Consider the following 23,276-nt stretch of genomic DNA (forward strand, 5'->3'; position numbering starts at 1 on the left):
GTTTGGATCCACACTGTTGCACAGTCTCCAGCAGGGTTGTTGAGTGTTCATTTGTCTGCTAGAAATCTTGGGCGTTATAAAGAATCGGATTTGGTTTTTCCAAGTGAATTCTCTCCATCCATGTGACTGTGTAGTTGTCTGGTGTATTTTCCACATATTAAACCACATGTCGTCCGGGATGTCTTCACTCAGTTCTTTTTCCCATTTAGCTTTGACATATAATGTTGAGTCATTCTTAGCTTCCATCAAACAAGAATACAGAATTGACTCAACTTTGGGTATGACATCATTGTAAGCTTGCACAAACATTTTTACTATAGGATGTATCTCATCAGTATTTTTCTTAATTCTTTTTATATAGAAATCCCTCATTTGTAAGAATCTGAATAAGTCCTGGTTCTCTAAGCCATATGTATTTTTTAAATCTTGAAAGTTTCTCATTTCACCCTTTTGTATAACTTTGCATATCGCTGTTATACCCATCTCGGTCCACTGTTTAAATCTGGCATCAGAAATTCCCGGTGTGAATTCTTTATCAAAGGCTATCCATTTTAACAGACCAAGTTCCCTTCCCACTTTTAGTTGTTTAATAATGGAATACCATGTATTTAAGGTAAAAGTTGTTATTGGGTCTAATTCTTCCTCCTCTTTAGTATGGGCAGGAATTTCTCTTTGCCCTATGAGTGGTTGTATCAGGGGCCCAGATGTAGGTATTTCAATGTCTTTCCAACGAGCTATATAATCAACATTGCACCAGTATATAAGTGGACGCAATTGTGCTGCATTAAAGTATTCCCTGAAGTTAGGAAGTGCCAGTCCCCCCTTGTCTTTTGGCAACTGGAGAGTGGTATATCGAATTCTCGGTTTCTTTCCCCCCCAGATAAATCTAGATATTAGTCTATCCCAACTCTGAAACTGGATCTGTGGTATACAAACAGGCAAGGATAGAAACAAGTATAGTAAACGTGGCAAAATATTCATTTTCACTGCATTTATCCTGTCAGTGAGGCTCATTGGATAAGTTGACCACCTTTCAATATCTTTCCGTATGTTGCCATCAATATGATCATAGTTGTTTCGGAAAAGTTTTGACAAGTTTTTGGTTATACTTATGCCTAAATATTGAATTGATTTGGCTTTCCAATTTAATTTCAATTCTTTAAGTTCTTTATTTGGAGAGCAGTTAAACATGAGGATTTGAGTTTTAGATATGTTTAATTTGTAACCCGAGTATACTCCAAACTTTTCTAAAATTTCCATAAGTTTCATAAAAGAGTTTATTGGATCTTTTAATATGATCAAAACATCGTCCGCGAAAAGACTTATAGTATGGGTTTGGTTATTAATATCCATTCCTGTTATTACATCCTCTTGTCTGATCATTTGGGCTAATGGTTCTATATAGAGAGCAAACAAGGTAGGGCTGAGACAGCAACCCTGTCTGGTTCCTCTTTCCAAGGTAAATCTGTCCGTTAGTGAGCCGTTTACTTTGATTCTAGCGGTTGGTTTGTTATATAGTGATTTGATACATTGAATAGTTTTTTTATTAAATCCAAATTTTTCTAATGTTAAATATAGAAAATCCCAGTTGACCCTATCAAATGCCTTTTCAGCATCTAGGCTGATCAATGCTGTTGGTATTTTATTTTTTTGTATTTTATGTATAATGTGGAGTATTCTCCTGATATTATCCTGAGTTTGTCGACCTAAGACAAAGCCAGTCTGGTCTTCATCTATCAAATCTGTTACTATTGTTTGGAGCCTGTTTGAAATTATAGTGGTATAAAGTTTGTAGTCTATATTAAGAATTGATATTGGTCTATAATTTTGGCAATATTCCTTATCTTTTACCGGTTTGGGAATGACAGTAATTATTGCTTCCTTCCATGAGGGGGGAGTGATCTCTTTAGTAATGGTCCAATTAAAGGTTCTAAGTAATAGTGGTGACAGTTCATTTTCAAGTTTTTTATACCACTCAGATGGAAATCCATCACTACCTGGAGCCTTGTTTGTTTTCAATTTTCTTATTGCTTTATGGATTTCATCTGTAGATATATTTGCAGTTATGCGTTCATTTTGAATTCTACCTATAGAAGGCAAATCCAGGGAGTCCAGAAATGTTTTAGTGTCTTTATGATTTGTTGTTGATGTTTGGGTATAAAGATCTTTATAATAATCCCTGAACATATTTTCAATTTCTTTTGGTTCATATTTAATTTGGTTGGTATTAGGATCACGTAGTTTATTTACTGTAGTCCCTGCCTGTTGCTTTCGTAATCTTCTCGCCAACAATTTGGCAGCTTTAGGGCCTAATTCATAGTAATTTTGTTTTAAATATCTAGCCTTTATCTCTATTTCCTGTTGTAGTATTCTATTAATTTGGTTTCTCACCTCTCATTTGTCGTTCTATTTTTTTGTCTGTTTTTTCTTTATGTTTTTGTTCCAATTGTTTCAGGTCAGCTAACAGAGACTTGTACTGAGTTTCTTTTTCTTTTTTAAGTCTACTTGTAATTGAAATTAATTTTCCTCGTATAACAGCTTTTAGAGCATCCCATAGTATTGCTGGGTTTGTCTCGTCATTATCATTCTCCTCTAAGTACTTCCGTATTTCAGCTTTGATTTGTTCGACCACCAGTTTGTTATTTAATATCCCCACGTTCAATCTCCATATTGTATCTTTTCGTCTGGGCTTCAAGTATATTTTTAAATAGATTGGGCAATGGTCGGACAAGTCGGCCACTCCAATTTGACATTCCTGTATTCTATCCCTGTCTTCTTTCTGCATAAAAAAATAGTCAATTCTTGAGTACACAGAGTGTGTTGCTGAATAATGACTGAAGTCTCTCTGTAGAGGATGTAATTCCCTCCATACATCAAAGAACCCCATTTCTTCCCATGTATTTTTCACAACCTTTGTGATAGGTTTCTTATTTCTCTTACGACTAGTTGTGTCTAGGTCGTAGTTCATTAACACATTGAGATCACCTCCACATATACATACACCTTCCATTTCTACAGCAATCAAATCGAAAAGGGATTTAAAGAAATGTTTATCACTTTCAGGTGGGGCATAAATGTTCACCAATGTAACCCTAGCTTGGTCAATGGTTCCTTTTACAATAATATAACGTCCCTCTGTATCTTTTATTTCTTTTTGATATTCAAATTTGGTGGCATTAGAAATTAGAATTGCAACACCTCTTCTGCGGGTATTAGAATGGGAGCTATAGAAAGTATTATTAAATCCAAATCTTTTCAACTTTTCATGTTCCGTTTGTGAAAGGTGGGTTTCTTGCAGAAAGCTAATCTGCGTCCTCTCCTTTTTAATTTTAGCTATAATTTTAGCTCTTTTGACTGGGTTTCCTAAGCCATTAACATTTAAAGACATAAGTTTAATACCATCTTGTTTGGTATTCATAGGCTGTTTTTGGTTTGTTCACATTGTGGTTTCTCCCCCTCAGGCTAACAGTGCAATGAACATAGGCACTTAACATCATATGTAACAAACAAAGAAAATATGGTAACATAACTATAAACAGAAAAAGCGACCTCCAAAAAGAGATGTCAACAATCTTCATATGTTGACTCTCCTTTAGTTTTGAGGGGAAATGCCTTCCACAAGAGAAGGGCCCCCAGCTAGTATTAAGATGTAACCCATAAGGGGTAGATCTGCCCATACTAGGCTATGTTGTAGGCAGCTGTGCTTCAGTCCCTTGGAACCAACAATACTGATATCAATATCCCTTTAGGACACATCGAATTTAACACTAACCTTTTTTTTCTTTTTCTTTTTTTGGACCTGTATTGCAATTTAAGGATATGTTCATTTATATGTATACTTAGAGTCATGTATTCATCTCGCGTTGTTGTCCTCGCGTTGGAATTCTTGCAGCCGTCCTCTCGCCCGTGTGCCTGTCTGTGAGGTTCGTTCTCGTTCTCTCCCGACGCGTGTCCACGTCTCTAGACCGCTCGACTGGAGCCGGTCACGGGCTGTAGTGCCTCTGGTATCGGGGATGTCATCTACTTCATATCCTCTTCTCCGCATGTCACCGACTGCTTCCTCCGCGCTGCTGTACGTCTTCATTCCACTAGCCCAGTGGATACGCATCCTGTTGAGGGGTGTCTGAAAGCGGATACCTTCCCCCTTTAGAACCTTCTTCACGTTCACGTACGCTTTGCGTTCTTGCAGCATTCTCACAGAGTAGTCATGGTCAAAATAAATCCTACTTTCTCCGAGCTTGACCGTTTTCTTTCCCCACGCCTCTTTCAAAACCTTCTCCTTCACATTAAACTGCTGAAAGTTGAGTATAATCGATCTTGGTGGTTGTCCTGTCTTTGGCTTCGGCGCGAGGGCTCGGTGGGCTCGTTGAATCTGGAGGTCTGATTCAATTGAAAGCTCGTCTTTTATCCATTTGTCCATAAACGCCGCGACCGATTCGTTTCTTAACTCCGCATCTTCTGGAATGCCGTATATTCGCAGGTTGTTCCGCCTGGATCTCGATTCTAAGTCATCCAGCTTATCCATCATTATTTTCTGTTCCTTTAGTATGTCCTTCAGTGCGCATTTTGCGTCAGTACTCCACTGTTCGACCTCTTCAGTGCGAGTCAAAGCGGCATCTATCTTGTCATTTTGCTCTTCTACGACTGCGTTTATTTTGACAGGTTTCTGGTTAATGGCCTCCTTAAATTCTGCCAGTTCGTTTTTCACTTGGGTGGTGATTTCGTCTTTAACAGTTTTCAGGTCAATTTTCAGCTCTTTTTGCATGGCTTGGATTTGCTTGCTAATGCTCTCTAAGCTAGCTTGCGGTGTGGGTGTAGCCCGTGTAGCCATAGCTGCAGGTTCAGTTAGCTTTTCTTCTTCCTCGTCAGAACGACTTATTTCTTTACCTTGTCCGTTCGGGTTTTTCTTCTTCTCGTTTTTCTTTGATCCTCCGCTCATAGTCAACGTCCATATACCTTTCTTTGTTATATTTTCGAGTTTTTGCGGAGTTTATTGTGTTGGTATTAGGGAGCACACTGTTCAAGCGTCCATACTGCTCGACCGTCACCCGGAAGTGAATGTATAATATTTAGTTTTGTTATTAAACATTGATCATCTCAAAATGATTTGTTTATATTATTATTTATTGTATTTAATTATTTTATTTGGTGAGTTTTTCAATTAGAGCAGGATGGCCAGACACTGAATATGCTCCAGTCCAGTTTCACTGCAAGAGAAAACAAGAAAACACAAGTTCCTTGACATGTTTCTAAAAGTAACCAACATGATATCTAATGTCAACAAGATTTGTAAGACACCAGCCAAAGTGTTCACAAGTAGAATTTACAGTATACATAAAGTGTAATAACATTGCTTTCATCAAAAGCACAGCTGACAGATGATACATATCTAGTGCTTCAGACATTAACTCTTAAATTGAATCACTGAATGACTATTTGGTTAATCTTTCAATTACAGCAAGCAATGCTTGCCCTTGCTGCTGCTGCTGCTGAAGGAGCATGGCCAGGGTAGCCTGCATTTGGGCCTGCTGTTGCTGCATCATTTGTATCACATCTATCATCTGCTGCTGCGACTGTTGTGCCCTCCTAGCTTGCTCCTCCATCTCTTGCTTTTTAAATTCTAGCTCTTTCTCTCTCAGCTCTCTGTCAATTTGACCTCTCTCTCTCAAAAATGCAATTGTATCATTGCCACTTCTCCTATGCTTGTTGCTTAACTCCTCTCTATCCTCACTCAGCCTTCGTTTTGTCTGGCCTATCCTCTCCATGGCCCTCTTCCTAGCCTCCTCTGCTTTGGCCCTGTCTGCATCGATTTTCCCTCTGTCACTACATCCTCTCATTTCTTCGACTGCCTACTCCTTTTCTGTTATTTTCTCAATTAACTGATCTAATTCTGTGATTTCTATTGTCCCGGTACTCCTCTCATCTTTACAATTTGTCTTCTTATATTTGTCCTCGATCCGGGCAAAACTCTCTCTCACAGACCTTTGTGAAACTTTAAATTGAAGGTCCAGGGAACTATTCAGGGCATCTGCTATAGTAGACCAAGCCTTCCCCTTGTCCACACTCCCCTTCTGGAATCGGAAAGGCTCCAAAACTAGAATTTCTCTTGCAAGTATCACATCATGCCTCTCTGTCCACTCCATGGGGGCACGAGATACATTTGGGCAACTAGTTAACCAAGCTTCAAAATATGACCTGCTACTAGGGTTGCCAACCGTTAAACAAGAATGAATGAATGAATGAATTTGGTGAATGATGGTTTCAATCATTTTTATATTTTCTGGTATATCTAAGTTAAGTTACCCAGGAGCTCTGTTGACATAGACTTAGCTAACGTTAGCTACAGCTTGATGAATTCAGTCGTTGAACACAGCAGGAGAGAACGCAACGTTAGCCAGCTAGCTAAAGCTCCGGTGGAAAATTCCAAATGAATGTATGCAGCCCTTAGTGCCGTTTACACAACAGTGACACTGACAGATCGAAAGCTAATTTGAGACAATATAAAGATGGAAAACCAGGCTAAGAAACGTAAACGTAATTACCTTCACAAGACAACGTCTTACTAATTGGACAAATGGCTGTTTGTTTGTTTCAAGCTCCAAACACGATTTTTTGCTGAAATCAGCCAAAAAATCTGCTAGTTTTTCAGAGTATGGTAAACCAGTCGCTTTCCCGTAGTAGACAGGTGGGCTACAACGGCAGGAAATTTTGAGATCGAATTGCGCATGCGCAAAGTGGATTTTAGTTCTCGAACGCCATAGCCGTCCCTTCAACTGTCGCTGCTTAAAATCCCTAATGACTCTTATTGAGAGACTTGTTGCTCTTGTTGGTTAGTTATAACGGATTAAAACTTTTGTACTCGCGGGGAAATATTTTACTGTTGATTGTTCTTCTACAGCAGTCGTTCTCAAAGTGTGGTCCGCAGACCACTGGTGGTCCCCACTGCCCCGATAGTAGTCCGCGACGGCCACAAGTAAATTATTGCAACATTTCTAACATACAACTCAGAACAAAGAAAACACAGTCAGTAGTAGACTATTAAAATGGCCTACACACGTTCCGCATTCTGACATCGCAGCCTCTGCATGGGTTACACCAGAGCCTCTTTGGTTGTACAATTTGAGGGAGTTCTCCCCTCCCAATTAGAGTTGGTTGGGTCCATAGCCCGTCCTTCTCAGATAGGCTACCGATTGCTGGGCCGGGCGGCCCAACCGTAACGACATGCGTCAGGGAGGATGGATGGGAGCAGGGCCGGAGTGATGGCATCACTAGACACGGTTTTACCAACTGAAAAACGGCTGTTTGTTTTACATAAACCTCCCAAAAATGTTGCACTCAAATAACGGCCAAACATTTTGTGTGGAAATCCCTATCCTAGGTTTGGTCTAGAATTTTTGCAATGTCTGGCTCCGTGCTTGATTAATACTCCTATCATTAAGCAGTCTCAAAACATAATCTTTTCTTAGCGGAAATTATAATTAGCAGAAGAGCCTACATTATCCGAATGTGCACATGATCCGAAAATCATGTGCCGCTAACAATTGTATGGCGCCACGTCTGGAGGCCTGTTGTTCCGGGGATATAGACTACTATTTAGTTAAATGGTCTGCAAGTTATTTATTGGCCAAGTGGTCTAAGGTCTGAAAAAGTTTGAGAAACACTGTTTTACAGGTACTCTTGCACTTTTTGGGTTTCATGTTGTTTAATTGTACTTGCACTTTTTGAGTTTCATGTTGTTCAATTTTAACTTGTTTAACCTTTAGAGGAGTGAGTTCTAAATATTACCGACGCTGCCACCAGAGTGAGTTATTTTTTCAAAACGAAAGCTAGCTAGCTTTAGTTAGCTTCCGTTACCTAGCAACCTAGCATTATACTCGTAGCAATGCTACTACCTGCTAGTGTTACTTGTTAGCCTCCTAATTGTAAATTTTGAAGCCATACTATAGCGTTTGTCATATAGTTTTTGTCTATCGTAAAAATAGTCGGTTGGAATGTTCAGAATCACATGTGTGACGGTACTCTGTGGGGCCCGCTTTCGAACGATCACATATACGTGACGCTACTAATTAACGGGTTAACTGCATGCTCTTATATGGCTTTTCCCTTTGGCACTTATTTGGTTTTGTTATGCTTCATGTTTTGGCTGCTTGCAATGTTTGGGGCTACCTCGTTGTTATGATCAATGACCTATGCTCTTTTGTAAAGCTCTCTCTTTGAAGTCGCTTTGGATAAAAGCGTCTGCTAAATGCATAAATGTAAAGTCTGATCGCAATACAAAGTGTGTCTGAATCTCAGGTGTTCTTGTAAGACCTTTTAAAACATATTGGTGGGAGTTTGATCCCAGAGGTATCACGAGTGTGTGTATGTGTGTGCGTGTTTACGACATCAACCCTGGTTGAAAACACAACAGGATCTTCTGATGTCGTAAAAGCTCCTTAACATAAGTGTCAAGCAAATGGTCAACAGACCTTGCGTCTCCACCTTATGCTGGGGACACACTAAACAGATTTTTGATCTTATAAGATCTTCAAACTGTGAGAGACCACACACATGAAGGCAAAAAATCCTATATTTAGCCGTTTTGCTCCTACAGTGTGTGGTGTGCCATGATTTGACAAAGACAGCACACCACACAACCAGTTTCCAACCAGTGTCCTGACTGTTAACACAAGAAATCTCGCAAAATCTGTTGAGATTTAAGAATAAGCATGGTGTTTGGAATGATTTTCAAAAAAAAAAAGGGTTTGCTGTTGCCACAAATCAATTCCATTTAACTTTGTGCTGCGCCATGACTCCGTTTGTTATGCTTCCGTCTTCTCTTAGCTTGCTTTCTGATTGGATATTGTTTCGTTTCACCTGATAAACTCTGCGTTTGTCCTCGGGCTTCCTCCCACACATCAGGATTTCTGATCGCAAATATTCAACATGTTGAATATTTAGGATTCGCGATCGGGGAGCCTCCGACGTTCTTCCGAGCAGATTTGGTAGCTCTTGACACACCTCACACCAAGGGAACATCTGATAAAATAATCTGTAGAACCATCAAGATAATACTAGGTAATAACGTTACCTAGGATTGTCAAAAGGGGCGAAATCGTCCCGATTATCTTGTAGTGTGTCCCTACCATTAGTCCTTATCACACAGTATCTCCTTAAAACAACCAAAAACCCCAACATCTTTTAGTCTTAACAAATGCTCACCCCCCCAGGGTGATAAGAAAGCATAGAGTTTAGTTTGGCGGGCTCTGTTATCTGCTGACAAGGAATGCCAAGCATCTGTATTGTTCAGTATAAAACATCACATTCTTAATTTCTCCAACACAGACTAACAATGGCAGCGAGTATTACCCAATCAGGGGTATAATAGGACGAGTCTTCACAGAATGCGAGTGGGATGATTTGCATGGGATGCTGCATTGAAGACAACTCTGAAAATACTGGACAAAACCCGTTCCGTATTGATTCAAAACGGGACTCGCTATTTTAGTCTCAAATACGGGACGATTCCGTATTTTAAGAGCCGGGTGGCAACACTATACTTAGCAAATGACTCTAGCTAGGTACAGCCAGCAGCTAGATGTATCTAGTTAGTCGCCCTTAAAAGGGAAGCTTACGAAAAAATTGCCAGAAAACAAATAGCAATCTAGTTTATTGGTAACGCATGTCTAGATTATCTATTGAAAGAACTGGAGAGATATATTCCGGAAAAAAGCAACAAGGCTGTAGCCGCGTATAGACAATTGGCGTGGGAGCCGAGTCAATGCATACATTTCAATGCAGTAGCCAGTCCATACATTGAACCAGTGGCGTAACTATAGGGAGTGCAGGGAGTGCAGCTGCACTAGGGCCCGTGGCGAAAGGGGGCCCGTCCTCAATCTCATCGTAAAAGTGAGACAACCTAACCGGGCCCCTTGAGGCAACTTGACCGGGCCCCTTGCTCCGCTCTAAAACTGCTAGTTGTAATCTGACATGATCCAGTCCCATCAATTTGCAAACATTTCTCAATTATGGTGTCAGTTATTCATAATTATGAGCTATCACCTGCCCAATAAACATTTTAAAAGTCTGTCAGTCTTAACAACAGCAAATAATTCATTTTTCCTCATTTGCCTTTTGCTAAATGAAACAAATCTCGTTTTTATTAAGTAATATTGCCCTCGAAAAATTGCAAGGATGTCTGGGTAATATTGTTGTCAAAGATTCCCGCCCACCCACACACGATTGTTCCTATCCAGTTGTTGGAATACCACAGACAGTTGTTGTTGGGATACTACAGTTGTGTTGCATAAGCGTTTTGAAGCGAATTAGGCTACCCCATGCCATGCCCTTTAAACATAAAAGTGGCTCCAGAAAGCGGCAGGAACGAAAAGAGCAAGATGTAAGGGTGGCAAAGCTGTCTATCCTCATTTGGATTTATGGCGAAGCGTGTTGAAGAGGACGCTACGTCTGACCCCCAGCCCGGCAACAGCAATGAGTGTGAAACTCAGCCACCAGGGTAGGCTAATAATTACTTATTACACGGCTGTTCTTAATTCTGTAGAAAGCCCCATTCACTTGAATGTTCACGTTCTGCGGTCAATTATTTTTGGATAACAGACCGTTGCTATGAATAACTGACCGCTGTCAAGGGAAGTGGACTTTTTGCCTCAGATTCACGTCTTTCGTAGCACTCCACAAGTAGTCCGGTAACTTTTCAACCCCAGCGTTCTCCGTTGCTTAGCGACGTCAGCTGATTTGAAGCCTAGAATGTTCAACGTCTATGAAGTTCAATGTCTTTGGCGAACTATTTCTCTGCTGATCAACACTACGAATGGTAACAAATAAACTGTAAAAAGACACACTGTGTTAAATTATTTTTGTTGGCAAGTAGCCGTGTAATAAGTGGGATAATGTATATAATGTAAGGGATAACCTGGCTGAATTAAGCCCATTCAGGGCGAAACAAAACCCCTCCGCTTCACGTCGGGGTGCTGTTCGCCCTGTCGAGGCTTATTTTCCCGATAATGACCGGCGTTCTATACATTATCCCTTAAATAACGTTTACTGTCTGGTGTATGCAGTTAACATGAATATTAAACGTCATAAACATGCACATATAGGCCTAGGCTATACCAGGCAGCAGCCAGGTTAGATATTGTAAATTATGTGCAGGATGTAGTCGGAAAATAGCTAAAGCTAGATAAACTAAAAGTAAACTAGCATATCTAACGAACATGAAATCAAATATTCACCATTGAAGTGACGTTTTTTTTAGACTAGTACCCAGATAGCACACATGACAGTCGGATAAGAATTGGCAAATGATCAGATTTCGTCTCATCTCTGTGCTCTATTTCAAACGTCGCCGATACTTCGGCTCATCACTGACTGTTCCATTATGCTCATTCCGTGTTGTAGGCCTATTGCAAGCATATCTAGAGCCAGAGACTCGCGAGTCAGAGGCGTTCACTTTTTAAACCGTCGTTCATCTTCACATAGAAGGAGCAGTAGTTGTTAGGTAAGTAAATGAAAGTAGAAAAATATCAAAAGGTTTTGCGATAAGTAGCCTATGCCTACAACAATGTGTAAAGTTATTGTAATGAGCTAGCTTCATTGGTGTTTTCATTAAAACATATTGTAGCAACCCTTAATTGTACATCATAAGTAGCCTAAATTTCCCTGCGCATCGCTAAGCTCAATACTCAATAATTTCGCCTGACGATAGGTCGGTAAGGGGCCCGTTGGTGAGATCTGCACTCGGGCCCGCTAAGTCATTGTTACGCCGCTGCATTGAACATTTACCCCACTGTCCGTTAATATTACAAATGAAAAAGTGGTGGTCTCAAAATTGCGTGTTTAATGTTATATTAAATATAAAAACATACTGCGAACAGGTAAGGCACATTTTTCTTAGACTTATTAACTCGTGATTGTAGGCTCTACGTTACATTGTGTTTTAATAAATATCAGTTGGTGCCTATTTCAACTTCAATTTCCCCCAACAGAATGCTTTTCATCACAGGATGATTAAGATCACAAAGAGACGTTTTCTGCCGCAGAAATGGATGACGTAAACAAAAAAAAATTATGCCTGGCGCAGGGTTCCTGAGGTTGTCGGCGTCCTTGGTGTGTTGTATTTTGTACTTAAATTCAGTTTCTTCACATTACGTAACTTTCTTCTGTGCTAGCTGCATAGTCTAGCTAGTTCACCCGGCACACGATTGACATTCAACGCTGAAATGCTGGCTGGCAGCCACTCGCTATCCATACAGTGAATGTGTAGAGGCAAGTCATAATCTAGCGAATGATTTGCACAGATTTCGAGTAATATAATAAAAGGTTACACATGTCAACGTTTATGTGTGATGCATCTTTTTTTCCAGCCGGAAAAAGACCGTTACATAGATTGCGGGTGGCATTTAATCTTTCACTCGGCCTAAAAAAAGTGTGGAAAAAGATAACCTATTGTGTGCTGAAGATAAGATCATGTCAGATCTAGAAAGCGTGTCGGATTCTTGCTTAATGTGTGTAAAAGTTGTATTTTGTCTGCACATTTGCCATGACATTATACGAACTACAACAAAGAGAACTACAGCTCTGAATGAATCTGTCTGGCACGCCCCCAAGCGTGGTGCACTGTGGGAAGGCCGGCGGTGCTCTGCGGTAAAAAAAAGTCTGCAGTGTGAACGCACCGTAACGTCAAAACAAGACGCAGTCTCACTCAAATTCCAAGTTTTACACAAATAACAAACTATGCTGACCCGCTGGCTGTCTTAGCAATCGCCATATCTTTAAAACACTGCTGTCCATTTAGATGTAAAATTGACCCTGGTTCGAAATTAAGAAAATACTCACCAGACGCAGATCGACAGTTGACTGAGTGACAACACTGTTGACAACACTGTTGTTGCTGCCGCAATTGTCAATGGAGGCTGACAGGCTCTCACGTAGCAAACAAATCAACATTTTTACAGCAATCAATATTAAAATCTCACCACCTGGCTGTTTTCACAATAGTCATATTGTCATAACATTTCCCTCTTTCAGTTTTTTCGTGCAAGATTTAACTATAAAATTAGCTAGCTACAAAAAATACTACTGTGAAGCTTTCTAGCATGGCTGCCGCCTAAAAGACGAGGCGGTCTCACGGGCGACCTGCACTCGCTCAAATTTCAAAGACTGTCACGACCTAAATCTAAAATCCGAGATTGCTGTTCCACTCTAAATCGCTTTCTCTACAAAGCCAAATGGTTGTGATTTTTTGTGGGTGGTATTTTTCACTCATAATCCAAGCTCCAATTTGCGAGCTAGAAAGTCCTAATCACGTTGTATCCATGCGTCGTTGTTAACGTGTGTTGACGTGGTGACGTAGCTAGCATAAATTACCCTTCGTCGACTAAAGGCACTTTGTCCCCTGTCAGAAATATTAATCTATCAAGCATTATTGAACGCACAAATGCAGAACTCTACCCTCCAATGGGATTCAACCCTTTTTAACATGTGTAAATTACAATTCCCAATTCATCAGTAATAACAATCAGTTATTATGTCAATTTCAACCAATATACATTTACAGGTCAGGATCCATTTAGAGTTTTAGTGTACAACTTCACAGCGGAGTATTTCATCCCTCAGTTTTACTGCAATGGCATTCCCACATAAATCAGCAATAATCTTTCCATTTGGTTAGGTATTTAACTACCACCATACTCAGATATATTTCAAATATCTCAGTACTGGTCGGTCAGGCCGTAACTGATTCTGTTTCCCGGATCTCCCGACGCCATTTCTTAGCAAAACCTACAGTCTATTTACTTCACCGATCTTTCTGCTCCTAATACGTCACAGATCACGGGTCTCAGTAAATATGACGCCCTACTCGCTGCACTGGGCTTTAACCAGATCTTAGCTGATAGGGACCAGAGTGTACCTTTAACGACTACACTATGGAATTTTTAAATCAATTTGGAACACAAAATTTGACTATATATATATATACAATTTCATTCTTACCTTGTCCATCGAAAGCTGTGCCTCTTGGCTAGTCCAGAAATCCGTCACCTTTCCACCATCCCCCCCCCCCAAAAAAAATTGGCCTCTTTTTAAACAGCCATATTCGCTGCGAGGTTCTCCATCGTCATGCACGTCTGCACGATTTTAATTCTTGGTTCTTGGGTTCTGGATGGTGGAATGGATGTTGGAATCCGGCTATTGAAGGACCATTGTGTCAGAAATATTAATCTATCAAGCATTGCACAGTCAGTCGGTGAACAAGTTTAAGAAAGTTTATTACTTGCGGCCGGCCCACAAGGAGACAAAAACATCACACGCCATTGTGCTACAAAGTTTGTCCGCTAGCATGTTGTGCTAGCTATCTATTTAAGCAGAACTGCTCTTTACAGTCATTGGTTAAGACAAAGGCATGCAAATGTTCCATTGCTCTTCTTCATTGGCTCCTTGCATAGACCTGGCGCAGGCGTGTGTGCGTGCGCGTTTGAGTGTGTGTGCTTTTGACCCCTGTAAGCTTGACCACATGATTCACCCAACACAGATAAGGCCAGACATCTTTTATGGCCTCTCCAGTAAGAGAGAGTGGTCAGCCCAGGTCACCAGTGTTTACATATGCCTCGTGTTCCCCAAAGGTCAGATTTGGGGGTAGGCCTCTCTCTACACACAAGGAATGCTGAACACAGAATCATTCTTATACAGGATAAATGTGTTACATCTTCAATTTTCCCAACACCCCACAAAAACGTTGTAACCTCCTAAACTGTGCAACGGAACATAAATCCAAATACAAGCAACTTAATGGAGACCAAGACAAACATTTTGACACAGGCATTGTGTATGTAGTCCAAATATTGACAAAGTTTTAGGGGGGCAAAAATAAATAATAACTAGAAAAGGCTGTTCCTGCGAAACAGCAGTGAGAATGCTGAAAACCTGAATGAGGATAGCTGACCATGCTGAAAAAGCTGAAAATAGAGAGAATTTTTTAGAAAGTTATAAGCTGAATGTCTTGTGAACATTTTAAAGGTTGAATGGTGTCTCTATCTGAAAGTATGCTGAAGTAGTTAAGTTTGAAAGAGGAGGACTGAAAGTATGCTGAAGTAGTTAAGTTTGAAAGAGGAGGAAGCTTTTTTTTTTTAAGCTTTTTTTTTGTGAGTCACACAAAAGAGGCAGTGTGGAAGCTGAACTGCATGATCTAACAAAGCTAAGAGCGAAAATACCCTACAATGCGGGAGAAGCTGAAAGCTGAACTGTTAAATATGAGAAGAAGTAGGCTAGCTAGTCGTGTTATCGTTTTAACAGCTGAAATTATAGCCATACCATTGAGTGCATTTACTCGGCTTTCTTAGTAGGACTCAAACATACAGCAGTAGGGCCGATACAAGAAGACACGGCGACATTTTGTTGCAGAAGGATGATGGTGCAAGTTTCGTCCGTGGAGCATACAACGATTAATAAAAAAGAATCATGTAGACGTGTTTATTGAGTAATCGCCAAAATAAGCGCAGCTAGTTCTGGCAGGGCAATTGGGCAGCGCGCGTCAGTCAGTGATCGGGGACGTAAGGCGTCTTACTCCACCTTCCTTCCTCCACCCACTAATACACCCATGTTAGCAGCGCATATCCATTGGGCCACATCCGATAAGGCGTCTTTAAAAGACGCACGGATATGCACACACTCACCCCGGTCGTTGTATGATCAGTGCTGCTGCCACCCTCCACCGTCCCCTTCTCCCCCATGCTGTCTGTATGTCTATCCAACAGTGGGATTATATCTCTATTGCTCCCTGCATCATATGTCATGTATGTATGTGTTGCATTGAGGAGGCAAGGAGTGCTTCCCTTAGATCATCCACTCCGCCAAAGTAAATCTACATGTCCATGTCATGTAACAATAAATGCTCAAATCTAATACGTGATTGTCTTGACTGAACTAATTACACATGTAAACGGAGTAATTGTATTATTGGCATAAACCGACAATTGCTAGTAATCGGGTTTGATGAATGATGAACTTTATTGGTTCGTCGAGAATAACAGAAATTTGCCAAGCATCCACACCTCAAACAAGTTAAACCTAGACCCAGAACTATACGTCCAATCCAAAAATTATGGATATTTTCCGAGACCCAAGACTCTGCCGAAGCCATTGATATCCTCTATGTGTATGTGCGGTCAGAAATACAACTCTTTTGGCAGTTTCCAAAACGTTACCCAATTCTGCTTTCATGGTGCGTGTCTGTTTGGTTGCCACGGCAATGGAGCAGCTGTAATCGCTAACGAGCTGGGCAGAGAGAATGACACATTTAGCTAGCATCCACACCTCAAACAAGTTAACCTAGACGCAAAACTATACGTCCAATCCAAAAAATTAGGATATTTTCCGAGACCCAAGACTCTCCCGAAACCAGACATGTCCTTTATATGTCTGTGCGATCAGAAATACGACTCTACCGGCAGTTTAAAAACACGTCTACTTTCGAAAATTCTCTGACGAATTTTACCCACCTCTCTATTGAAGTTAGTGAGAGAATTTGAAAGGCTGCTCTCGCTTCAAGGCTCAAAGCTGAAAATCTGTCAATGTGAGCTCTTTAGTAGTTACATTGGCTGAAAGAGGACAAGTTTTCCTACATTTTAAGGTATAACTTGTTTCTGTAAGTTAAACTATATGAACGTCAGAGGAATTTGGTTTAGTTGAATATCAGAAAAAGAGCAGCCAGCAGTGTGCCACTCTGTTGGCTGCTCAATCATAAAAATCAAGAAGGACCTACATTTTTTATTTGCACAAAAACCTTAATTATTTAAAACGTATAAAAGTTAGGAATACCAGAAGTCATAGCCATCATCTCCTGAAGGAGCTGAACGTTTTGATACAAAAATTGTAGGAATCGGTGAAAGTATGCAGGACTAGTTAAAGGCCAAAAAACGGCAGAAGAACTGAGAAGTTGAAAAACAGTTGTGAGAATGCTGAACAGCATAATATATATGTGAGATAACAATGGTTTGTGCTCGCCGAAGGCAAGCACACCCCAACAAGAGAGGGTACAATTTCTGGAGAAATTGTAGGGTGTGCTTGCTTGCTTCTGTTGCTGGTGGGTCCGTTTTCCCTTCTCGTGATATTTTATATTTCAATCAAGCATTTAGCCTACTCATATTGCATAATTAATTGAGAACAGCCTTTGAAACAAGGAACCCATTTTGAAACAAGCTACTGTAACAACGTTGTCACTGGCAGTATTTCAGATGGAATTGCGATTCAAATAGTACCGTCTGCTAACAGAAAATAAGCCCCCCAAAACGTAAATAAGTTCGATATTAATTTAGGGGGACATGGCTAATTCAAAAGCAGTTTGCTAGAGGCAAGCTAGCTGCCGTTGCTATCCACACTACTGATTGTTTGAAAGCGCAGGAAATTAGAACATTTCTTATGTATGGGATATAGACCCGACAGGGTGAACAGCACAAAACGGAGGGGTTTAGTTTCGCCCTGAAGGCAATTATTTCCCCCATAATGATCGGCGTTCTATAAATTATCCCGCTTATTACACGGCTACTTGCCAACAAAAATTACTCAACACAGTGTGTCTTTTTACAATGTATTTGTTACCATTCGTATTGTTTATCAGCAGAGGAATAGTTCGCTAAAGACGTTGAACTTCATAGACTTTGAACATTATTTAGGCTTCAAATCAGCTTTTTGGGGGTATTTTTCACTCATAATCCAAGCACATTGAATCGCAGTCTTAAAGGGGCAATTGACTGCAAAACCGATTTTACCTTGTCATAGTTGAATAACGACAGTGGGTAAAATGAACATACCGTGAATATCAAAGTCCATTGACACCTCTTTCCTATTCAAATCTCAAAAAGAAAAAAATTGGCTGTAAAACGCTAGCTTTTCAACAAAGCTACCGGTCCTACGTAGGGCCGGTGACCGCCCTTTTTGGCTCTGGTCTGTATCTTTGTCACGCCCCAGAATTTACATCCAGACCAGCCCGAGGTAGCGTCTATCTACGATACTAGTTTAGCTGCGCGCTGCTCTTTGTAGGCTACTTATAAGGAATTACAAAGAAGAACGTTTTGAATTATAACAAGGATATTGAAAATGGACCACGGTCGTAAATGCTGTGTTCCAGGCTGTACAGCCTACAGGGAAGGCTAACACTCACAGTCTTCCCAAGGAGCCAAACATTCAACAGGCATGGCTGCTGTTGTCAATGAGAAGATCCCAGCGAAGTTCGACACTCAATCATTCATTTGCTCTGAACATTTCACCCAAGACAGTTTTGACAACCTTGGACAATTTCAAGCAGGATTTGCTAGGAAGCTGAACCTGGAAAGAGGTGCTGTTCCGACCGTATGCTCATTGCAACCGCAAGCTATAAGCCTTAGGACAGTATGATGTTGTGCTAACAGTTATTAGCAATGCTAACGTTTCCTGTATATAGCATACCAGGTAGAATGTTAAATAAGTTTCTACACACATCCAATGACTCTAGCTAGACTAGCTGTAGTCGGCATTAGAAGGGAAGCTTCCGAAAAATAGCCAGAAAACGAACAGCAGTCTGGCTTATTGCTAACGCCTGTCTAGATAATCTATTTGAAACAACTGGAGAAAGGCAGGTGCTTGATACAGGATACGTTAGCATTGCTAGTAACTGTTACTAGTAACACCTAGACCTAGATGTAGGCATGAAAACAAGTTTAGCTCGCTAACGCAAGAGCATAGGTAGAATGTGTGATAATTTAGCCTAGTTTATTGGCAATGGGGCTAACGTTGATTCATGTTCTTGACTGTGTTTCATTCAAATAAATAACCTGTGTAATGTAAATCTACAATTCACGATGCATGTTTTTCCAGATCTTTGTCATGTTATTTTTCAGCAAGTTATTTAGAGCTAGCTAGCTAACTGAAGCCGAGTAGAATCACTATATGGTTTGGTTGCTAAGCTGTAGCCTAACGTTCTACCCACCCAAGTTAATCCAGTTTGCTTCAACAACAGAAGTGGAAACAAGTAATGTTATCATTTCAAATGATATATAGTCAATCTGTTGAAAACAGTGTTGTGTAGACGCAATAGATGTATTTGCGCGTTTTTATTTCAAGTCTCCAACTTGGGTTTATCAGTGAGTGCTGCTGTTGGCCGTGTTGCGTTTTTGCTCCCCAGCTTCACTCGTTGAAAACCAACCAATCAGCGCGCAGCTTATCTAAATATTAATGAGCATACCATAAAAGGAGAAAAGCTAGTGTTTTTCCCGGGAACATTTCAGAGGATCTGTCAGTGGGCATAGAACAGCACCCGGGCCATTTTCAACCCAACCAATGTTACATACCCTATTCGGAGATCTTAAGGAACAGTGTGAAATACCCCAAAAACCCAGTCAATTGCCCCTTTAAAATCCTCTATTTTTTTTAGATCAGTTGGCTGAACCAAGAAAGGACATCACATATCTGACAACTGTATCAGGTTCAGAAAGTGGGAAGGGATAGGTAGAAACGCAGAGTTTGTCATGGAAAACCTGCCAGTGAGCAGGTTAGGATCACAGAGTAAGTTACCTTTAACCCTTACCAAAAGTTTTCATTACCTCTATTTCTGGAACAGAAAACCTGGAGTATGCCTATTTTCAGGGTTAAACAACAAAAAGTTTTCACTAAACACACTTTCTGGAATACCCCCCAGGACTCTTCCGAGAGTTGGCTGCCAGGCCAAACTGAGCGATTGAGGGAGAAGGGCCTTAGTCAAGGAGGTGACCAAGAACCCGATGGTCACTCTGACAGAGCTCCAGCATTTTTCTGTGGAGAGGTAACCCAGGCCTGTATGGAAGAATGGCCAGACGGAAGTCACTCCTCAGACCATGGGAAACTAATGCTGGGGACACACTATATGATTTTTTTCTTATAAGATCTTATAAGATTTTCAAACTGTGAGAGACCACAAACATGAGGACAAAAAAGCCTAGATTTAGCCATTTTGCTCCTACAGTGTGTGGTCGCTCTTAACACACCTCACACCAAGGGAACATCTGATAAAATCTGCGGAACCATCAAGATAATTGGGAAATATGTTACCTAGGATTGTCGGAAGGGCCGAAATCAGCTCGATTATCCTGTGGAGTGTCCCCAGCATAAATTCTCTGGTCTTATGAAACAAAGATTGAATTATTTGGCCTGATTCACAAGCGTCCTCCAACAGGACAAAGGCCCAAAGCACACAGCCAAGATAACAAAGGAGTGGCTTCGGGAATGTGAATTATCTATGAATGTCCTTGAGTGGGCCAGCCAGAACCGAGACTTAAACCCGCTCCCCATCCAACCTGATGGAGCTTGAGAGGTCCTGCAAAGAATAATGGAAGAAACTGTCAAAAAGTAGAATGGGAAAAACTGACCCAAAAAAAGACTTGGTTGTAAAAGGTTGTAATTGCTGCCAAAGGTGCTTCAACAAAGTATTGAGCAAAGACGTGAATACTTATGTACATGTTATGTTTTTGTACTTAATTTCTGCAAATCTATAAAAAATATAAACAAACTTTTGTCACTTTGTCATTATAGGATATTGTGTGTTGAATTTAGAGGGAAGATGCATTTATTTTGTGCTGTGAATGCTCGCACTGTGCCCTATCTATAATTCCGGGAGTCTGTGTGTGTTTGTGTGCCACTGACTGCGTCACTGTGCACTACTTTTTTCTCAATAGAACGTTAAGATTTCTATGCGTTCTTATAGGATTTTCAACATTTCTTCAAATATTAAAATGACTAAAGATACCTTGTTTGGAAGAAAACATAATTTTTATTTGCGATATGTCTCCTTTTTGGGCTGACCTTTTATGCAAGGTAGCAAAAGCCGCAAAAACTTAACTTTTATAAACAGTATATTCATCATTTTTATCAATGTATTGCAAACATTATTTGATAGAATTAAGGGGCAAGTGTCTACATGCAAACAGACTTTAAATGTTTATTTTATATAGTAAAATATACTAGTACTAGTATAATAGTTTTATTTTATATAGTAGTCGCTAGTTTTTAAGCAAAGAAAAGGAGGTGGACCTGAAACTTCCGATGCCTGTCAGGCGGCATTCTATATTCAGGTTAACTTAGGCTTGCTGAATCTTCGAATCAGTACGTTTGCTACCGGTGTTCCACAAAGTCTGGAATTATTTGGCAGTTGGTTAGCCTTGGCCAAAATCTTGTTTTCTATCTACCCTATATCCAGTGCTCATTTGAGAATGTTGTTTTCCCATTTCGCTACCATATACCCGACAAACAGATTGCAACACTTGTGAAAATTGTTCATAGTTTATGAACTTTAAAGGTAAATGTGATGATCTGTCTCATCAGCCTTGTGTTTTGACCATAGACTGTATATAGATGGAACATCAATAAAGAATACATTGCGAATGTTAATTTTAACTGTAAAATATATCTAACTTAATTAGGGCTGCAACAAACGATTATTAGAACGATCAGTCGACTAATCATAATTGTTTTGATGATTAATCAGTAGGCTTTGAATGATTATTCAGCTTTTGCAATTTGTTAAAACATTGGGTTATACTTATTCTAACAAAAAAATAAAACCAGGAAATCACTGCAGCTTTTGAAAAATATATATTTTTATTGCACTTTGAGCCAACTGAACAGGCCAATCTTTTTGTCCAATTACTTACTGTTTTTCATTGAACATAACATTTGTTGTCTTACAAATGAAGCTCTTAATGCTGCTGCCTAATTTAAGAGATTTGTTTACATTCCTAGCTTTATGTCTGTAATGCATGTCTAACTGCTGTCTGTGAACATGTTGCTACGGTGTTAGTATGCGTGAAATACTGCGTAATGGGTTTTTATCAACTGGTGTCGCTAACTAGCCATCTTGCTTAGTTTCAGCTGGAGCACACTCACTTCTCACTGTTTCCATCTCCTCTCGTCCTTTTTAAATGTTCCAGCATGCACGTTGTGGAAAGCAAGTTCCGCCTTGCACACCTTACGGATGACAGGATTTTTAGTGACACGACTTGTTTTGCTCCGTTTGCACGCTGACATTTTAGCGCTGGCGCTACAGCGCCTCACTGACCAAATCACGTTATTGCAGGCACTTAAAATAGGTCCTATGAGATCAAACGATTTGTCGACAACAGAAATATTTGTCGTAAATGTTTTATTGTCAACGTTGATAATGTCAACTAATCATTGCAGCCCTAACTTTAATGTCACCTATGGCCCGTTTGTCACTGCCTGAGGCAAGGAGAAAATACTTTGCAATATTCGCACTGTTTATTTGGCTATCATAACTTCATGAGGGATTGTCATCCTGTCGATTTAATCTTCCAAGTGTAGAGAGAAGACCATTCATTCGTAAGATCCTGCATTCAGACAACTCTGGAGTCTGTATTGGTGGGCTAGCACATTTCTGATGTCATGTTAATGTCATCATCTATTTCAAAGTATGTTTTGAGGAAAAGAGTGTTCATTTCTTTTTACAGTCAAATCCACATTCAAGTGGTGTGTGAACAATGGAGTCCTTGCAAGCAACAACCTGATCTGTCCACAGGACTACATGGTAGAACAAGCCCCACTGGGGAAAGCACCAAGAGGTGACTTTCAACACCAAAACATATAATTCATATATAATTCAAACTGGATCCATGCCTAATATGGTACAGACAATTTAACACAATAAGTGATTTATATTTAATTGCACCCTAACTTTGAATAAAAACTAAACCCAACTCTCTCCCACCCTAGCAAAGTCCACACGTGGTTTTACTAATCCAACCATGGTCTACAACAAGCATGTATGCAACCGGCCCCAGAATGATGACTTCACAGTGATCCTGTCTACAGATAGAACTGTCCGGAGTCTGCTGGAAGAGTCAGAGACTACCCTGACCCAAACTTCCAGCTCTGTCAGCTGCTTTGCCAAGTGCAAAACAAAGGAGGTGAGAAACAGAAGAGGAAGTCTTATTGAATTATGATAATTGAATTTTGTTTAGTTAATGCGCGGTAATCGGGAGCTGTAGTTGGCAATTTCACCGCCAAATGGCGGAGCATTGGACACAATTTAGTCGCCAGCACAAAAATCTACACGCCATTGGCGCTTGGCAGGTGCCAATTTCGAGCCCTGGCCTATGATGTGTGATAATCAACAGGTCTACACATGTGTTTTTAAACTCCTGGGTTTTATTGTCATAATGTACTGGCTATCCTATTTAGGTGAATTAGCATCGGCAATGTAAAATGTGAATATTTCAATTTGGATGATTGATTTCCAAATGAATGTGCCCACAAGC

At 40.3% G+C, this 23,276-nt stretch overlaps 1 protein-coding gene and 1 long non-coding RNA gene across 9 annotated transcripts in view; one reads left to right on the forward strand and one right to left on the reverse strand.

Moving 5' to 3' along the window:
* LOC146275344 (uncharacterized) overlaps positions 1-13,318 on the reverse strand; it is a 34,165-nt gene extending 20,847 nt beyond the window's left edge. The window contains exon 1 of the long non-coding RNA XR_014766301.1: positions 12,835-13,318. This is a non-coding gene — a long non-coding RNA (uncharacterized LOC146275344). The remainder of the gene's footprint in view (positions 1-12,834) is intronic.
* dlec1 (DLEC1 cilia and flagella associated protein) overlaps positions 1-23,276 on the forward strand; it is a 138,827-nt gene that overhangs the window by 22,412 nt on the left and 93,139 nt on the right. For 7 of the 8 annotated variants that reach the window (XM_084702956.1, XM_084702958.1, XM_084702961.1 and 4 more), the window contains exons 4-5: positions 22,470-22,580; positions 22,732-22,925. In XM_084702956.1, the coding sequence (XP_084559082.1) occupies positions 22,470-22,580; positions 22,732-22,925 (305 nt within the window). Of the gene's footprint in view, positions 1-10,455; positions 10,496-22,469; positions 22,581-22,731; positions 22,926-23,276 lie in introns of those variants that run through there. The other variant, XM_084702963.1, reaches the window with a different exon arrangement.

Source organism: Hypomesus nipponensis, chromosome 8 (assembly GCF_054491055.1).
Source record: "Hypomesus nipponensis isolate SF chromosome 8, ASM5449105v1, whole genome shotgun sequence".
Lineage (NCBI taxonomy): Eukaryota > Metazoa > Chordata > Actinopteri > Osmeriformes > Osmeridae > Hypomesus > Hypomesus nipponensis.